A 20,817-nucleotide genomic window follows, 5' to 3' on the forward strand; every position below is an offset into this window, starting at 1 on the left:
ATTTTTAATTGAAAAGCTAACAAATGTCTAGTTACAGCCCCTTGAAAAGCTAAGAAATGTCGAGGTACAGCCCTCCACCCAAACCAAAATGGGTAGTAAACTAAATCTCTAGGCAACATATTCAAAGCTGAGATTAAAAATTAAAGGGGAGGCAGATAAGACAAAACAAGTCCTCAGATCCAATTAAGAGAGCCCAGCTGTATACAAGCTTACCAGTAGCAAAGACGCTGGAACACATCTTAACAACCCCACTTGCAACATTGACTTCAAGTTCCCTTGTTCCAGTTTCCAACTCATGAACAAAGATCATGTTTTATTAATTCTATTTCAGAATACTTCTCATAACTTGTTTTATTTACAATGCCAACTTTCAAAGGCTCACTGAAGTTAACTGGACAATGAACTAGGCAGTGATGGGGGAGTGTCATATATCAATCTGTTGATATACAATATTGTGAGAAAAACATTGACTGAAGTAAGTATGCTTAGCCACATCAGAGAAGGAAGTTTCTATTAAAGTCAGCATTTCCAGTTAGGTGTGCTCATCACAACTGCAGGAAATACTTCATACAAGAATGTCCAACCTTTTGGTTTTTCCAACATGCATTGTCATCTAAAAAGTTCCTACTTGAGAACTATACAACTAAATTACAGAATCAATGTTACAAAAGGAAATTCCATAATATTTTAAGTAAGTTTTTGTTTTTGTTTTGGACTATATTCATAGGCATTCTGGGCTTCTTTTGGCCCACAGTCCACAACTTGGGCATCCCTGGTAGATGTTGAATGCTCCATTGTAGTCCAAAGCATATGGTAAAAGTGATGGGGCTACATATACAAATTAGTTTTTTTTTCTGAGACAGGGGTTCTCTTTGTAACAGTTCTAGCTGTCCTGGATCTAGCTCTTGTAGAACAGACTGGCCTCCAACTCACAGAGATCTGCCTGCCTCTGCCTCCTTAATGCTGGGATTAAAGGCATGTACCACCACCGCCTGTAAGAATTAGTTTTCCTTTCTTTTCTTTTTTCCAAGATAGGGTTTCTCTGTAGCTTTGGAGCCTGTCCTGGTAATAGCTCTTGTAGACTAGGCTGGCCTTGAACTCACAGAGTAGTTTTCTTAAATAAGCTTATTATTGCAGTGTCATTTCCATTTCCATATCCACAGCCTGGCTTCAGTCCAATCACTAATAAAATTCCATAGAGTAGGCCTCACTGCAGGATGGTTGTGAACCATCTTTAACATCAAACAAGCATTCTCTGTTTTGTGATGGAGGAAGGTCATTGGTTAAGTAATAAAGAAACTGCTTGGCCCCATAGGTTAAAACATAGGTGGGAGGAGTAAACAGAACAGAACTCTGGGAGGAAGAGGAAGTGAGCTCAGAGACTCGACAGCTCTCCTCTCGGGGGCAGACGCCTCAGAGAGACACGATGCTCCACTCTTGTGGGCAGAGGCGAGAGCTCTGCTCTCTGAGGCACACGCGATGAAGCTCCGACCCAGGATGGACGTAGGCTAGAATCTCCCTGGTAAGCCACCTTGTGGGCTACAGCAGATTATTAGAGATGGGCTAGTCCAGGTGCGAGAGTTAGCCTAGAAGAGGCTAGATAGAAATGGCCAAGCAGTGATTAAATGAATACAGTTTGTGTGTTGTTATTTCGGGGCATAAGCTAGCCATGCAGGAGGCCAGGGTGCTGGGGACGCAGCCCCGCCGCTCCTATTACTACAGTTTTGCTTAAGAATAAATTGCATATATAAAAAGTTACAATTTATTATATGAGTTCACTGATGCTACAACCACTCAGAGATTTACTGATACTCAAATGCTTTCTTTCTTATCAATGTTTAATGCAATTTCAAGCCACAAGACACAGAAGCATAATTTCTATGTAGGTAACAATGTGAATAATATAACTCAAGTTTAAATAACATGACTAGAGCATCAACATTCTCTTTATTTGACAACTAAAACCATTAATGAATTATTATATTAGGAAGCACTTTAAGTAATATAAACTGGAACACAACTATATTTTATGCTGATAAATACAAATAAAATAAAAATCAATGTGTATACAACAAATATATAAAAGCTTTTGTTTGGGTACCTTGTTTTGTGTTTGGGATCTCTCTGATACAATGTTCCCTTTCTCCTACTTGCCTTTGCTAAGACTTGCCAGGAGCAAGTAATATTTTCATCTTCAAATGCTACAATAACTTCTCTGTACTTTGCCTATGACATTTATTCTTATTCTATGATACATATGTCTTTTGTCCTAATAAGATACGGGAATCAGTTTAAAGTCACAACTGGCCCTAAATTATTTTTTAAAAGAATTTGTGCATATGTGTGTGCCTGAGTGTCTATATGTGCACCACATATGTGCAAAAGCTCACAGAAGCATAAGATCTTCTTCTTCTTTTTTTTTTTTTTGGTTTTTCAAGACAGGGTTTCTCTGTGGTTTTGGAGCCTGTCCTGGAACAGGCTGGTCTCGAACTCACAGAGATCCACCTGCCTCTGCCTGCCGAGTGCTGGGCATAAGATCTTCTGAAACTGGACTTGCAGATGGTTCTGAGCTACCATGTAAATTCTGGGTACCATGTAAACTTGGGCCCTCTGCAAGAGCAATAAATGCTTTTAACCTCTGAATAATTTATTTTTCCAGACCCTGATTCTAAATTCTTTGGCCAAGAGAATATTTTAGCTTTAGTTTTTTTCATGGGGACTATTACTTCAGCTTGGTATCATCTTTCTTCTTTATTTATACAAAAAGTCATATCAATTACATTAACAAATTTTTTGCTGCTAATCCAGTGGTTCATTTTCATTTCTTGTCATTTTTGAGCTATTAATCTTTCAAAATGATTGTGAGGTCTGAGTGAGATATGGTATCAAATACTCAGCAAAACATACCTTTTAATGTCACCAGTTTTTTTCTGTGACCTTTGGTAGATTATAAATAGTGCTTGTTCTATTTCCAGCTCACGTCAATATTTTATCCTTTCTCTTAATTTCTAACATCTTCAGTCTTGTTCTCTTCGAACCAGTTCGCTTCCTAGTCACTGCAAACTATCACATTAAAGGAGAGTGGATGTGCGTTTGCCATCATATTGTATGGGAGCATCTTCTTTGTTTCTGTTGTTATAGTTTCCTTTTTATTTTATTAGTAAGCCTTTATTTCTGAAAAACTTCTCCACTAAAATTCTGACTCAGAAACCCTTTTTTTCTGCCTTGCTTTCATTTCTTTTTCTATTAGGTCATCTTGATCATCTTATAGAAACTGTGGGATAGATACATATATTAATTATTCAAAAGTCTTTCTTATAAAGCTATTTTTTTATGATTATCTGATCCATTACAGAAGCACTCCTAGATATAGCAATCTACCTATAGTTTATACTTCAATTTCTGTTTTTTTGTTTTCTCTTAAGATTAATCCAACTTCTTTCTCCTTTATTTCTACTAAAACTATTTTTGGCAGGTTCACCAACAAATTTTGTGCTGTTAAATCCAATGGTCAATTTTCATTGCTTGTTATTTTTAAGCTGTCAACAGCAACTTCCCTCTTCCCTAAGCTCCCTGTACCTCTGCACACCACACTTGGGGGTGGGTCTCTCTTTTGCAGCCTCTTTTCCTTATTTTACAGCTCCTCACATTAGAAGCCATAAGGTTTGGTTCTTGGACTCTTCTGCGGTCTCTTTAAACTCCATGATGATCTGACTCAGTCTCTTTATTTATGTATGCCTGTGTATGTTCAGTATTATCTGTGATGCTTGAGATGTGAATTTTTCAACTGCCTTCTTGATACTTATGTTTGATTATTTATGAGATATCTCACATTTAACACCCCCAAAGCAGAACTGTTTTCTCTTCAGTCTGCTCATCACATTCTGAATCATCTTAATAGCAACGTTATCACTCCAGTGGCTTAGGCCCCAAAATCCTGGCATCATGATCAATACCTTTCTTCATCCTTTAAATCCAGACACAAAACATTGTTTAAGTTACCTTCCTATTATCTTAAAAATGCATGCAGTATATGGCCTCTTCTTGCCAGATTGTTGTTCTTTGCCTGGATTGTTGTATCCGTCTTTTTGTTGATTTCCTTCTACCCTTAACTTTCTATAGCGTCTTCTTAACCCAGTAATTAAGGTGATTATGTAGTTATTCTGCTTAAAACTTGGGTGTGCTTCCCATCTCAAAATAAAAACTTAATACAATGACCTAGCCCACCCTATCGAATCATCCAGCTCCTTCAACAGTACCTCTCTGAGTATGTATTTCCTATTTGATTAATTCACTTTAGGCCACACAAACCACCTTGTTATGCCAACACAGCAAGACCTCTTAGTCTTTGAACTTGCTCCTGTTTGTATATTCTTTGCATCCTCTTCTATGTGCTTACTTGGCCGACTCACTATGTTCTCCAGTCTTTGAACAAATGCCATTTTCTTAGTGAATACTTTCTATGTAATCACTTTCATTTATCTGTCTTCTTTCCCTGTTTAATTCTCTTTAATGATACTTACTTTATTTTTATCCCCCTGTTTGAGACAGGGCCTCATCCAGCCAACCCTACCCTCAAATTCACAATGTGACTGAGACCAGGCTTAAATTCCTGATCTTTCTTCAATATCCCAAGTGCTAGAATCATAAGCATGCACTACCATATCTGACTTTATTTCATTTTTAAGCATTTTAAATTATTCTTAATAATTTTATTAATCACATTTGTTACATATTTACTAAATAGACAGTTTTTAAACTAAGACTTTCAGTTAGCAATATGAAGTAGGTAAGTAAATAATATTGTACATAGCTATTAAAGACTGATACAAACAATAGTTACTTAAGACCATGTTTAAGAAAGACTTGAGAAAATATTAAAGCAAATCTTGATATATATATATATGTATATACATACATATATATATATTAGTAATGTATTTCAGTTTTATTATATACCAACTTGTCATGTTATCAGCTTGCTGGATTGTATGGATCAACAGAATATACTTCTCGTGTTTCTAAATGAAAAGTTCCTTCTTTAGGCCTTGTCTTTGTAGAATAATTGCTAAAAGAGAAACATAAGAAAAAGCTGTCAAATCTACTAATTAACTGTGATTATGGTGAGGGCTCACTAGCTGTCTGCTTTCTATCATCCAGAAAATTGTATTTTCATGTGTGATTTCAGCTCATTTTCTTAAATATTAAAAACCATAGGCCCCAATTTTAAGGGCACATAAAAATAAATAATTTACTAGTTTGGTAATTGTCCAAGTTATAACCTACAATGTTATCACTAGAGTGAAATGATTTGTGGTATAGAGGGAAGACTTCTCTATAGGAACTTAAAAGATACCCAGTACACATCTTAATTTGCAAAAATCAAATTAAAAAGTCTATAAAATAACACATAAAAGTTAAATAAACAACACTTGAAGATATTTTGAAATATTTTGTTTAATGGTTTTCTTGTATTCTTTCCTTTGTTTTGTAAACTTTCATATAACCTTTTGTCTAACTTCCTTTAGTTTATATAAAGCTTTTTAATAATTATTGTATTTCTAAAATATAAAAGTAAGTATATTGCTTCTAAAATTAAACGATTTATGTAGGAAATACAGCATTTATTCTTCTATGCTACCATTGATGTCTTTAAAGCCCAATTATTAAAGAATGTCAGTGATTTTCTGAGAATATATCATGTGTTGCTATGTCTAGCATTCATATACAAGATTTTATAAAAAGTTTGAGAGTGATGCTAGAGAAATAGGAGGCATATGAAAAGATAATGATCATGTCTGTTCATTTGTAGTATAGTAACTATTGATTGCCTCCTTATATTAGCACCATGGTATACTACCAGGACATAGACTTTGACGTTAAGGAGGTCATAGTCTGGTAAAAGAGGACAAACTTGCAACTCAAGAAGTACCATGATGTTACCATAGTTAATTATATTTGGTGAGGGCACAAAGCAGTGATTAATGTCTAATAGTTTTATTTGAATTGTTAAAAAAAAACCAGAGGTAAAAACAAAGAGAGGAATATGTTCTAGGTAGAATGAAGTGTTTGCTAATGGACTAGAGCCTTGGCTTTCCACTACGGACTTTGAGAACATCCATATAATTGGGTATGACTGGAAATAGTGTATGTGACAGTAAAGATGGCATAGGTTTAGATACAGATATGACATAAAAGCCCTCTGACCCTTGAATCTTGTGGAAACTACAGAATATTGGTATATGTAAAGGATATCTTTCATAAAGCATGTACATCAGGTATCTACCTGGGTATGTTTTGTGTATGTAAGTTTTGTGCACCCTAGAATCAGGAAAGATACTCAGAGAAAGATTTGCCAAGTATCAGGTAACTTAGAGCTGGGGAAGCTTAAGTCATGCTAGGTCAAACATTACAACACACACACACACACACACCAATTCATATAAGTTGTGTTTTTAAAATTGGTGACAAGAACCCAAAAGCTGTAGTAGTTATTGGTCAAACATTCATTTGGACTTACCGTTCTTTATGTCTTAACATCATACAGAAGATGACACCAACCAAAATAATAACTACTGAGCCTGCAGAAACACCTGAAGGGAGAAAATAAACATTTAATGCCAGAAAAAATGTCTTATATTGCTACGAGCTGATTGTAGCGCTTACTCCTAGTGTACAGAAGTTGTTAATGTGATATTTTAGTACATTTTCCTTAACCATAAACTCTAAATTACTGAATAATCATGATTGAGCTTTAAGTTTTTCTAGTTGTATCTAGTCGATGTTTTGTCTACAGCACATGGACCACAGGACTCCAGTCAACTTTCCATCATGTTTTCTCTATTCTTTTTCAGTTTCATTGGTAAACAATCTTGTCCTTAGAGTGTAATTAGGAACACAGGAGAGGATACCAGAGTCCCATGATTTTGCATAGCAATATTTGACTCTTCGTTGTGAAGTATACTTTAATGTAGCAGAATAAGATTACTTATTTCAATTGTACCAAATATCAAGAGAAAATGAAAAGAGACTTTCAATTTAAAAACCTTGAAAACACTTTCAACTCTAACTTAAGTGGACATTTTATAATGTATCAAGAATATCAAAATACTTTTAAAACATGAAAGAACATTAGACCCAATGAATTAAAATTAAACATATTAATGTGTAGAATGTAGAACATCTAATTATATATATTTATAAAAAATTATAAAAACTCTTCTCCAAATATTTGAGAACTCACCACAAATAAGAGGCATAGTTGACCCTAAAGAGAAATAAAAAAATTATGAAACATCAGTCTAGCAGAACAAGTCAATGTCATCTAGGTACCATGACACCTGGCAATGTCCCAGCAGTTGATACTCAGATCCCGTTTTGTCTACTTAGGATATAGATATTTTTTCACAAGTTATTATTATTCTTCTATTATGTTAAAATTAAATGGATACCATCTGCTTTAATTAGATGAGTTGTGCGAGTTCATCAGTACAGTCAGCTTTATAGTCAGTAATTTTTGAGATCAAATGAAAATAGGAACTGTTATAACAGGCTAGCTGACATGTTTTTGGAAGTATTCTCAAGTTGGTAAGCACTTAAAAGTCAGCAAAGAGATAAGTCTCACAGAAGTTTCTTTCAAATAGAAGGCTGTGAGTTTGACATGTTTGCTTTTTTTAGAGTATCGATGTGATATACCCCATCCTCATCTATACTATTATTTATATTGACTATTACCTTTCAGTCAATCTGTTGTCGCATCACTGTTCATTATGTCAAAGCCCTGTGAATTTCCTACACTGATAGATACTCCATTCCCCTCCTTCACAGGCCACATATAAATAGTGGTGAGACACTTGCACTTACGATATTTGCAGATAGCCAGGGGAGGATTCCACTGGTGGTCATCCTGGCACTGGCTCTGAGGACTTCCCTCCAAGGTATATCCATCTTCACATTCCAAAGTCACAGTAGCTCCATACCGATACATTTTCCCAAGCTGGAGTCCCATCTGGATTCCATTTGTATCCTCAGGAAAGCTACAGTTTACCTCTGCAATTAAAAAAAATCTTACTAATACATAGTCATGATTTGTCCTTTACCAAGAAAGTAGAAACTGTCCTTACTAGAAATCAATTTACTTCATTATTAGTAAGCAAAGTTTCAGTGGATAGCATAAGCCAATACTCTGGGCAGTTATTGCTAAGCATTTTTCAACAGCTACCGAGCAATTTAAGCTATGCTGTTTTTTATTTGTGTGTCTATGTTAACAGTGTTTAAATAATTCTAATATTTTCTTAAAGAAATACTAAGGGTCTCTTAAAGAATTGGAGGAAAAGACAACCAAAAATTTGGAGGAAACTAATACATCTCTTAAAGAATATCAGGAAATCAGTGTGGCGGTTTCTCAGGAAATTGGAATCAACCTACCTCAAGATCCAGCAATACCACTCTTGGGAATATACCCAAGAGATGCCCAATCATACTACAAAAGCATTTGTTCAACTATGTTCATAGCAGCATTATTTGTAATAGCCAGAACCTGGAAACAACCTAGATGCCCCTCAATGGAAGAATGGATAAAGAAAGTGCGGAACATATATTAGAGTACTACTCAGTGGTAAAAAAAACAATGACATCTTGAATTTTGCATGCAGATGGATGGAAATAGAAAACATTATCCTGAGTGAGATAACCCAGACCCCAAAAGATGAATATGGTATGTACTCACTCATTAGTGGACTCTAGCCATAAACAAAGGACATTGAGCCTATAGTTCACAAGCCTAGAGAAGCCAAATAATAAGGTGAACCCAAAGAAAAACATATATAGATCCTCCTGGAAATTGGAAGCAGACAAGATCGCCAGGCAAAAGTTGGGAGCATAGGAGTAGGGGTTGTAAAGGCGTAAACGAATGCAGACAGATTGTAAAAAAATATATATATCTTTAATGGAGAAATAGACTTACAGAACCACCGTTCCCGCGGAGACCAGGAAAGCAGAAGCAGTGGCTGGGAGCACTTGCCAAATTTATAGGCAAACATTAGCCCGAGGAGAACGCGCTCCCTTAGGGGCGGGACTTATCCCTACAAGGGGTGAAGTGGGGAAAAGGGGAGAGGGGGAGAGAGAAGGGAAAAGGGAAGGATTGGGGAGAGCTTGGGGGAGTTGGAGGGTTGAAATGGAGGAATGGCAGATATAGGAGCAGGGAAGAATATATCTACATTAAGGGAGCCATTTTAGGGGTGGCAAGAGACTTGGCTCTAGAGGGTATACCAGGTGTCCATGGAAGGGGATGTCCCCAGCTAGGTCCTTGGGAAGCAGTGGAGAGGGCGCCTGAACTGGCCTTGTCCTTTAGTCACACTGATGAATATCTCAAATATCACCATAGAACCTTCATCCGGCAATGGATGGAGATAGAGACAGAGACTCACATCAGAGCAATGGACTGAGCTCCCAAGGTCCAGTTGAAGAGCAGAAGGAGGGAGAAGATGAGCAAGGAAGTCAGGACCTCGAGCAGTTGGTCCACCCACTGAGATAGTGCGCCTGATCTAATGGGAGCTCACCAAATTCAGCTGGACTGGGACTGAATGAGCATGTGATCAAACCGGATGCTCTGCTTGTGGCTGACAATGGGGCTGACTGAGAAGCTGTTGATAATGGCACTGGGACTTGTTTCTACTGCATGCACTGGCTTTTTGGGACCCTAGTCTGTTTGGATGCACACCTTCCTAGGCCTGGATGGAGAGGGGAGGGCCTTGGACTTCCCACAAGGCAGGGTACTCTGCCCTCTCTTAAGACTGGAGGCGGGGAGAGGAGGGTGAGTGGGGGAGCGGGAGGGAAATGGGAGGAGGAGAGGAAGTGGAAATTTTTGAATGGAAAAATAAATAAAATTAAAAAAAAGAATGTCAGGAAAACCAAGAAGAAAAACCAAACAGTTGATGGAAACAAATATAACTGTTAAAGACCTTAAGATGGAAATAGAAGCAATAGAGAAAACATAAACTGAAGGAATGCTGGAAAAGAGTAAGTGATGTAAGCATCACCAAGAGAATACAAGAGATGGAAGAGAAAATCTCAGGCATTAAAGATCTGATCGAGGAGATAGGTTCATTAGTCAAAGAAAATGTTAAATCTAAAAAATGCCTAACACAAAATTTCTAGGGAATCTGTGATACTATGAAAAGACAAAACCTAAGAATAATAGGGATAGAAGAAAGAGAAGAAATTCTGAACAAAGACCCAGAAAATATATTCAACAAAATTATAGAAGAAAAATCTCCCAACCTAAAGAAGGATATACCTATAGAGGTACAAAAAATTTATATAACACCAAATAGACTGGACTTGACAAAACATCCCTTCACAATATAATAATCAAACCACTAAACATACAGAATAAAGAAAGAATATTAAAAGCTGTAAAGGAAAAAGGTCAAGTAACATATACAGGCAAATCTGTCAGAATTATGGCCAACTTCTCAATGGAGACTCTAAAAGCCAAAAGAACATGGATAGAGTTCCTATAAACTTTAAGAGACATTGGATTCTAGCCCAGACTACTAAACCCAACAAAACTTTCAAAACCATCCACGGAGAAAACAAGATACTTCATTACAAATTTAAATTTAATCAATATCTATCCACAAATCCAGCTCTACAGAAGTACTAGAAGGAAAAGTCCAACCCAAAGAAGTTAGCTACACCCACAAATACACAGGCAATAGATAATTCCACATCAACAAAACCCAAAGAAGGGAAACACACCACCACCACCACCACCACCACTACCAAATAAGAGGAACTAGCAAACACTAGTCATTAATTGATGTGGAAAGTCCTTCTGTATATGTGTTGCTTTTATTGGTTAATGAATAAAGAAACTGCTTGGGCCTATGACAGGCAAAATAGAGCTAGGCAAGAAAACTAAACTGAATACTGGGAGAAAGAAGGCAAAGTCAGAGAGATGTCATGTAGCTGCTGAAGGAGAAATATGTAAGACACCAGCCAAAACCTTGCCAGTAGGCCACGAGCCTCATGGTAAAACACAAAATAATAGAAATAGTTTAATTTGAGATGTAAAAGTTAATTAATGAAAAGCCTAAGCTAATAGGCCAAGCAGCATCGTAATTAATATATTTTCTGTGTAATTATTTTTTGTGCCTGGGCATCTGGGAATGAATAAGTAGCCTGTGCCTACTATTAATATCAATGAACTCAATTTGCCAATATAAACACACAGGCTAACAGAATGGATATAAAAACATCTTTCTGCTGCATACAAGAAACATACCTCAACTTCAAAGACAAACATTACCTCAGAGTAAAGGGTTGGAAAAAGATTTTTCAATTATGCTGACCTAAGAAGCAAGCTGATGTGGCTATCCTTAAGCATTTTTCAACAACTACCTAGCAACTTAAGCTGCATTGGTTTTTGTTTATGTGTCTATGTTAACAGTGTTTAAATAATTCTAACACCTTCTTTAAAAATATTAAGGGGTGAATATTAATTGTTCCAAATCACTGTTCCTTCTTGGTTTCTAGTCTAATTCTTCATACATCCATGCACATTCTCATTTCTTCTTTGATATTTTGAGCACATGAGCTATCAATAGTGTTCAACTTGCAATCGCAGGTGGCCACATTCAGCTGAATAACTATGAATGTGACCTAACACAAAATCTTAAACATATTTAGAATGTTATGATTTTGTGACAATTTTGATAACATTTTAAAAGATTTCTCTGTGTGTGTGTGTGTCTTTGTGTGCATGTGAGTGCATGAGTGTGTAAGAACAGCATATGTGTACAGGTGCTTTAGAGACCAGAAAATCCTCTTTTTCTGCATTGGATTCTCTGGATCTGGAGGTATAGGTGGCTGTGAGTCACCCTATGTAAGTGGTAGGTACAGAACTTGGGTCCTGTGGAAGAACAGCTTGACTCTTAACCACATCTTTCCCTTGAGCTATCTTTTCCCCCAATTGCATGGTTCTTGAACATGAATTTTGTATATGATTACATCATTTTACAATATAAAAATTAGAAACATGCCTGGTAAGATCTTTTGCTTGAATCCTCACTCTAGTTGTATGACTTTGTGTAAGTCACAGATCTCTCTGAGACATTGAAACCTTATCTAGAAAGCAGGAATAACAATGGTACCACTCTTATGGATTTCGTGAATATTAAATGAGATAATAATGGAAGCAATGCACAGCATCTGGCATAAAGTATAATCCTCTGCAATATTATATACTGACTTATTATTCCTATTTAATATACATTGCTGATAATATTTTATATGTAAAATTGTTTAAAAAATTGTATTGTGGAAGAGCTGGCCCCACCCCTCATCTGCCAGTGCAATGGTGGTGGGTACAGGAGAGCTGTCCCAGCACCTTAGGCTGTAGAGTGGGCATTGGAAAACTGGCCCCTCCCTTCTCTGCACAACACACTGCTCTCCTCAGTTGATAGCTTCTGGTGCAGATGCAGGTAGAGAAAGAGTTATCCTCACTTAGGGGGCTGGTCACTAGGAATTTGGCCATACTCCAGTGAGTATACAAACAACACAAAACTGACTTGTATTTTTCTTTTCTTTGTGGAGGGAGTGGTCACAGTGGAGGGGTGCAGACATAAGGAGATTGGGAGGTGAATGCAATCGGAGTGAATGATGTGAGATTCCCAAATAATCAATAGAAAAACTTAACCATAATCTCACTACCAAATAGGGAAATATAATCAAAAGGAAATTGTGATTTTTATTGATTTTATGTCAAATGCCTTCTTACAAAAACTTTAACAATAGTGTGATTATAACCTTTGTTTAGTTACTTAAATTATAAAAATCACTTCAACTTTGATGCATAAATAATTATTATTTTCTAAATATTAATTAATTTTTATTAACTAAATAGTCATATAGTTATGCCATTTTCATTTTAAGATCTGAGATTAATATATTAATTTATTAAATGTACTCAATTAAATCATCGAATTAATCTCTAACAATTTTAAGATAAAATGCTTAACTGAACATATATGTTTGGGACAAATTACTTTGCTAGAAACAACAACAAAGCAGACAAAATACCTTTGCAATAAGGGGCAGGCTGGCTCCAGGTACCCTCATGAGTACAGACAAGCAATGCCTCTCCAGCCAGAAGGTAACCATGGTGACAGCTGTACATGACTGGCATTCCAGGAGAAAATCGAGCTATGTTCTCACCAGTATGATTTCCATTGGCAATTGTGGATGGAGAAGGACAACCTAAGAAAGCTTGGAGATCAACAAGGAAAGACTTAATAGGGCAAAGAATAACACTTAACACAATCACTGAGTAATAGCAACACAGAAAACCCAATGTGAAACCTGCAAATTAGTTAATTCTCAAGTTTAGATGAATGTGTGCTTTTCCTTTCTATACCATATACGATTAGGAGAAAAGTGTAGAACACATGATGCTATGGTGATATATCTGTAACTGTGGTCTACAAATATGATTTATTACTTTATGCTATTCTATTATATTCCCTCAATTGAGCAAGAGTAATGGTTTTTACAGCTAATTGATCCATTATTTTTCCTTCTATGTTATAAACAGGCTAATTATCTAAGCACCAAACATCCCAATATCAACAAACAGATGCCCAGGAACAGTGAAATCACACTGTTGGGGGCTGTAGACCCCCAGACCCTGAATTTCCTGTTAACAGCTTGTTTCTCCTATGCTTGCAGCTGCTCTGAACAAACAACTTATTTTCCTGTGCTTGCAACTGCTCTGAGCACAAGACAGGGGAGTGGTTTCTGGGGGCTTTGCAGCTCAAAATCCTGAGAGCTAGGACATGGCTATTGGTCAGGGAAGGTACTATATAAGCTTCCCTGGAACACAATAAAGTTGGCATTCTTGGGGAATTAAAGGATGACCCATGTCTCTGTCTCTCTCCTCCCTTCTTTCCTTCCTCCCTCCCTTCCTTTCTCCCTCCCTCTCTCCCTCCTTTCTTCCCCCTCTTCATCTTACCCTCCCTCCTCCCTCCCCGCCCCTGTGTGTGTGTGTTTCAATCTCTAGCCCCTTGCCCAGCTCGCGAACTGTATTGTAACACGTAGCACGAAGAGCAGAGTGTGCGTCCCACCACACCTTTGTGGAGCTTAATTTAATGAGGCTGCACCTGACAATCTCTAATGAGGACAGGTACTATCAGGAATAAGCTGTCAAATAACAGCTAAAATTATGAGACCATATAGTGGGTTTGAAGGTCAGGTTCATTCTTCAGAACTTTTCCTCTTTCTCGGTGGCACAATAGCCTTAAATATCAAAATTTCAAAATATTTTTCTCAAGTATTTGCCCAAAGTTGTGCACACTTTTCCAACTAAATTCATAAGAATGAATAAATTAGAGATTGATTAATATATAAATTAATCATTATAATGTACAAAGGAAAGAGAAAAGGGAGTCAAGTGAAGAGATAGGAAAAGGCAAATCATCTCATAAAACACTAACTGCTATAGTTTTTAGATGCTTTAGGTAGAATGCATACTCAAAAGCCTTTTTTATTTTGTAAAAGATTTCACTTTTAACCAATAAAAATGGCTTACCTTTTCTGATACAAGTTGGTATACCTGGTATCCATGTGTTATTGTTATGACACCTTATCAAGTGACTGCCATTCATGATGAAGCCATGATTGCAGGCAACATGTAATATGTCATTATGGGAATATGCAGAATGAGTTTTGTTGAGTTTGTATCCATGTTTGACTTCTGGATCAGCACAATGAGTTGGAGGAGAAGATTTTAGGCATTTTGGTGGAGGCCCACTCCAATATCCATGTCCTTTAGGATCATTTCTGCATTGCAAACTTTTCTCTCCCTGAAGATCAAACCCTGGATCACATTCATAAAAGACTTCATTTCCATACAGGAAGTGCTCTATCATCATTCCTGTATGCTTTCCATTTGCAATTTTTGGTGGAGGTTGACAGAGAATAACTGCAGAAGAGATTTGGAGAATTTGAGTCTCCATAGTAATATATAAACACTATACAAGTGCCTTATAATTTATATGAATAGAAAATTATTTAAATTTTGGAAATTAGAACATGAAATTTATGTGCAAATTGATCCCCAAAATTTCAGAAAATAAAATGAAATATAAAGGAAGAAATATAGCTGTGTTCCTATATTCTAGAAATATCCCACATATTTTTCTATTTAGTAAAATTAGAATATATATATACATATATACACACACATTCATATTCATACACATATGGTAAATACTCACTCCAACTTGGCAAATTGCTTCTTAATGCCAGCATTGATCAAGACTAAAAGATTTTCCATATCTTATACATAGAAAAGAGAAGTATAAACTATTAAAGAACTTGTAAACTTCCTCTCCACTAATTGATTATCCCTTTCTAACTCCCTAATCCATAGTTGGCTTCCCCTGTGTCCATAATTTACCTTTACAAACTGCAATCTTTTGGAACCAAGTCCCATTCTCAGCATTTTGACACTTTTCATAAGTATGTTCAGTCAACTGGTACCTAGAAAAAGTTGTTATACTACATTTACTTTCAATATTTTACTTCTGCAACATAGACTGTACAACTACAGAGGTACTTCTAAATGTCAGCTTTAGCACAAAGAAACTTAAACTCTTGGTCCTCCAAAAGAGAAAGCTATTTACATATAAGAAACTCTTAGCAAAGCTCTCTCCATGTCAGAAAAGCAGGCAGGACCTGTTGCTAGTTCGACCATTGTGGGTCAAAGCATGAGGAATCCCCAAAGGGTTTTATCAAGACACAATTCTTTCTTAGAGAGACAACTTCATACTCACCCATGTTGACAGGCTCTATTCACTAGTTTTATGTGTGAATCATCTGGAAGGTCATGAAGTTCTAGCACAGGCTCACATCCTTCTGAAGAGACAAAGTTGAGATTGCTTTTAGGTTCCTCATAGCATAAAGAAAAATGACTCAGGAACCAAAATAGCCTTTACCTTATGGGCAAGACTCTATAGTCCTGAAGGCAGCGGGTGGATTTGTTTCCCATAACTTGTGGTAAGGGTCACAAGTGTATTGTTCATATTATTCTAGATACAGAGGAGCATATTTCTACATGAATATCAACAATGGTGGTGCCCAAGAGGGTGGTGGCCTGGAGAGTGAACTTGCCATATAAACACCAACAACAGCACTCTATTCCAGAACTGTAAGAACACAACAGTTGGTGCCAATCTGAAACTTTGAAGGCATGATTCAGTAAGTTCTTATCCATAATAGAATGTTTTCTGTTCTGTGGCTGTACTAGTGATCCTGGATTCATGCTGTAGGAAACAAATCTGTCTACTGTCTTTAGGACTGACTATGATGTGAATGTTCCGTTAGTTAAAGGCTTCCTTAAAAGTTCTTCTCATTTTATACCCTGTAGTGGGAGCTGTGGGCTGTGTTCCTGCCACCCGGCTCCTGGCCGCCTGGCTAGCTTATGCCCTGAAATAACAACACACAAACTGTATTTATATAAACACTGCTTGGCCCATTTCTATTAATGTGTGTAGCACCAAGAGGTGGTGACTTATTTTGCCTAACCCATATTTAGTAATCTGTGTAGCACCAGTCTTACCTGGAAAGATTCAGCATGTCTGACCTGGTGGCTTGCTTCATCACATCTGCCCAGGAGAGGAGCGGCGTGGTGTCTGAGCTCACTTCCTCTTCCTCCCAGCATTCTTTTCTGTTTACTCCACCCACCTATGTTCTAACCTATCAGGCCAAGCAGTTTCTTTATTAATTATCCAATGACCTTCCTTCATCAATACCCTGAACATGTTCCAAATCCAAGGGTACCCTCATGCAAAGACCACAATACAACACATGTATAGCTTTGTATGTAATGAAGGAAATATGAAGGAAATCTATATCCCTTTTGCTTTTTTAAAAAAGACTCTTGTTTTGAGTAGAAAATAATAAATTAAACTATAGTGGCTGGAGATGTAGTTTATACTTGCCTAGTTTGTGTAAGGCCCTATGTTTGATCTCCAGTTCTTCAATTAAAAAAAAAAAAGAAGCTGGCTGTGGTGGTGGCATATGCCTTTGATCCCAGCATTCAGGAGGCAGAGGCTGGTGGATCTCTGTGACTTCGAGGCCAGCCTGGTCTATAAAGTGAGTTCCAGTACAGCTAGGGCTGTTACACAGAGAAACTTTCTCTTGAGGAAAAAAAATAAAAAACAGAAAAGAAAAATATAAATAAGTATAATGCCATTTAAAATTCCCATTGGGTTTGACTTTTTACCTTTTTCACAAAGTGGTATTTCAGGATCCCAGGTATTATTGGCTTTACAACGAATCTGACTACTTCCATTCAAAATGTATCCATTGTTACACTTGAACGTCACACTATCATTGTAGAAATATGGGGCTCCTTTGCCAGGCAGCTTATATCCATTTGCCACATGGACATCTGAGCACTGAACAGCAGGGAGGGAAAGTTTACAGAGAGGAGCAGGGCCACTCCAGGAGCCTCTTCCTCTGCTTCCACTTGTACAGTGGATGGTGCGCTCCCCAATGAGGTTGAATTGCACTCCTTCCTCTGGCCCAGGATAACACGTGTAGGTGACCACAGTTCCATATGGGACATCTTCCGAGGAACTCCCTGTATGTGTCCCATTGTGGATAATAGGAGGTGGTGGACAGGTAATTTCTGGGGACATAAAAAGATACTGTAGACTTCTGAACCAGGGTTAGAAGTGCAAAGTTATGACCGTGTTTCTATGAAGGGTGTGGATGAATGCTCATGCTATGAGCTATATTAAACATTATTGTATATCTAATATTTGATTTTTATGAAAATAAGATTGGTATTGAAAAGGTAACATGCAGTAGTAAGACCCAATATTCACTAATTAAATTAGTAATTATTTTATCACAGTCAATATGAGAATCAAAGGTACAAGTGACAGAATCACACTTTTGGAGGATATTTTGTTACAATAGCTATATGGTTGACTAAGGATAATTATTGCTGGTTGAGCACCTTCTTTACAATAGGAATTTTCATTATCCAGAAAGTAGGTACAGTACCATTTTATTCTAATAACCCAAACCTGTGGGTTAGTGGAACTTTTACTGATGAGACTAGAGTTTCTACAATTCATATATGTTGCCAAAGGTCATACAGGTATTAGACAGTAGGAACAGATCTGAGTTCATATTGGATATCAATCTCCTAATCTCTTCACTAAACCTTGATGTAACCTAAAGTAGGGTAGTGACTCAGATAGTTATCACTCTCTACATTCTGATAATCCTAAACCACAACATAAACTTGGTAACTGAGTACATGGAATTTGACTGATTAAAGTAAAAAGCGGTAAGAGAAGAAAGATGGCAAAATAAATAGCCATAAAACTTGACAAAATAGTGTGCTAATTCCAGTAACATAGTCTAAAAATCTTATATCACTTTAAGTCCTCTGTCAATTTTGTTACTCACCTTTACAAAGACGAATCTCTAAAAACCAAGGAATTGTACCTTGGCACAGCTGATAAGCACTCTCACTTAACTGGGACCTGGAGACAAAGAGTCGTATCATTTGGCCATGTCATTACCAATAAGCTAAGCAAGCACCATGGGCTCCAGAGGCAGACGCAACAGAAAAAAACAATATAGCCTACTTCAGCACCATCTATCCATTGTGTAGTTCCCATGCATGGAAAAGTATTGTGATAAATACCCATGAGCACATGACAAAGGAAGACCTTTAAGGCGAACTCTTACACACAGTTTTCAGTGGGTACTGATAAGACAGACCTCATTCAGGATGAGACATTCTTCACTCACCCCTCCTCACAAGAAGAATTTACAGCTGCCCTAATAAACTGACTCTGAGGCCTCTTAAAGAGATGTGGTCCTACTGGTTTACATTCTGCAACTAAGAAAAAAGATAAAAGTGAGTAACAACACAAGACTATCTTAGGCTAAATATCTGTAGTTGTAGTGTAATACCTTTGCACTGGGGGGCAGTGGGTGTCCACTTTCCCTCAGGAGTACAGTGTATAGTACCCTCTCCCACCAGTAAATAGCCAGGGTCACAGCTATATCTTATGGATGTTCCAGGATCAAAGTTGAGGACGTGCCTATCTTCTTTTTGCCCATTGATGATTTTAGGAGGAGCTGGACATTCTAAAGGAAAAGCAGATACAATGAAACAATTTTAGAGTAAAAAATAGAAACAGAGCCAAAGAGGTCAAAATAAATAGAATCCCATTATCATGGCAGTTGTCTGGAACAGAGGATATTTTTGCTGTCCTTGGGTAATTTCAGGTTATCATTTCTCAATTATATTTTCTTTTCTGTACTCAGGCTGCCACTGATCTGTTTGGCTCCTGCTTGCTATAACTCATTTCATGTGCCCCAGTCAATCCACTCTTTTTTTCATCATTTCATTTTTCTTTAAAAAGATAGGATTTTACTCTATGCCCCAAGTTGATTTCAAATTCCAACCTTTTTGTATTAGTCTCCCCAGTTGTAGCATTTTTGACATGTGCCATTACACCAGCTTTTCCCTTCTGAAGGAATTATCTTAGAAGACTTTATGGAAGATTGTAATATACCTACAGGTGAAAGCTTTGGTAACTTCCCTTTTAAAAATTACTGTTAAAGCCAGGCAGTGGTGGTGCATGCCTTTAATCCCAGCACTCAGGAGGCATAGGCAGGTGGATTTTTGTGAGTTCGAGGCTAGCCTGGTCTACAAGAACTAGTTCCAGGACAGGCTCCAAAGCTACAAAGAAACCCTGTCTCTAAAAACTAGGAAAAAAAATACTGTTAAGACAAACAAGTATTTTTGCTCCTATATTTCTAAGAGAAATGAACAACTTAGTAAACTTTAGTATATTTCCATAGAGGCGAGGGAGGGCTAAGAAAGACTTCTTTCTTATTTACAACCACTATTGTGTGACTGAATGTATAGGGACTACAAAGGGCCCTGTGTAAAGTCCATAGGCCCTTCCTCTAAATTTTTGAAATGATTCATCTTTTGATAGCACTCACCTTTTTCACATACTGGTACTGATGGTTCCCATGTGCCCTGGGCATTGCATCGAATTCTCTTGCTGCCCTTTAAGTTAAAGCCAGATTCACAAGACAATGTCACAGTGTCGTTATAGGAATATTTATCTTTCAAAATAGATAAAATTTGACCTCTATCTATCTGGGGTTTTAGACATTGAACTGCAGAAGTAGAAAGTTCACAACGTGGAGCAGGGCCACTCCAGATCCCACTCTTCTTGCTGTCGCTGGTACAATAGATAGTCTTCTCTCCAATAAGAATGAAGTTCACTCCTTTCTCTGGGCTTGGGTCACAGGTGTAGGTAACTGTGCTTCCATATGATACATTTGCTGAAAAGCTGCCTGTATGTCTTCCATTAAGAACAGGTGGAGGTGGGGGGCAGAGAATTTCTAGAGAAGGTAAAGGACAGTGATTTCTGAATCTGCAATGAGTCATTCAGTCAACTAATGCAATATAATTAAAATGTGATTTTAAAACTTTATTTTTGAGTATGTCTCCTTTGCTAATTTCTTCATTCTAGTTACCAAATACACACTCTTCTTTATGTGCATGGCTCAAATTTCCTCACTAAGAACATGGGTCTTTGAGAGAAAGAAAAGTTGCTTGCTTCATTTGACTTAAGGAAACAGAATAAAAAGTTTATTGAAGGGCATTGTGGTGCAGATCAGACCCTTAAGATTTCTAGCTTTGTTTTGTTTTGCTCTCTCTCTCTCTCTCTCTCTCTCTCTCTCTCTCTCTCTCTCTCTCTCTCTCTCTCT

General features: G+C 37.2%; 1 protein-coding gene across 1 annotated transcript in view; it reads right to left on the bottom strand.

Moving 5' to 3' along the window:
- Positions 1-4,974: 4,974 nt before the first annotated feature.
- Positions 4,975-20,817, bottom strand: part of Cr2 (complement C3d receptor 2) — a 17,171-nt gene continuing 1,328 nt past the window's right edge. The window contains exons 4-16 of the mRNA XM_005348923.2: positions 20,041-20,448; positions 18,997-19,173; positions 18,832-18,922; positions 18,484-18,560; positions 17,285-17,692; positions 15,834-15,915; positions 15,458-15,540; positions 14,588-14,980; positions 13,084-13,269; positions 7,864-8,049; positions 7,244-7,267; positions 6,521-6,593; positions 4,975-5,068 (exon numbers count right to left, since the gene is read on the bottom strand). Of these exons, the coding sequence (XP_005348980.1) occupies positions 4,975-5,068; positions 6,521-6,593; positions 7,244-7,267; positions 7,864-8,049; positions 13,084-13,269; positions 14,588-14,980; positions 15,458-15,540; positions 15,834-15,915; positions 17,285-17,692; positions 18,484-18,560; positions 18,832-18,922; positions 18,997-19,173; positions 20,041-20,448 (2,282 nt within the window). The remainder of the gene's footprint in view (positions 5,069-6,520; positions 6,594-7,243; positions 7,268-7,863; positions 8,050-13,083; positions 13,270-14,587; positions 14,981-15,457; positions 15,541-15,833; positions 15,916-17,284; positions 17,693-18,483; positions 18,561-18,831; positions 18,923-18,996; positions 19,174-20,040; positions 20,449-20,817) is intronic.

This window comes from Microtus ochrogaster, chromosome 6 (genome assembly GCF_000317375.1).
Source record: "Microtus ochrogaster isolate Prairie Vole_2 chromosome 6, MicOch1.0, whole genome shotgun sequence".
Classification (NCBI taxonomy): domain Eukaryota; kingdom Metazoa; phylum Chordata; class Mammalia; order Rodentia; family Cricetidae; genus Microtus; species Microtus ochrogaster.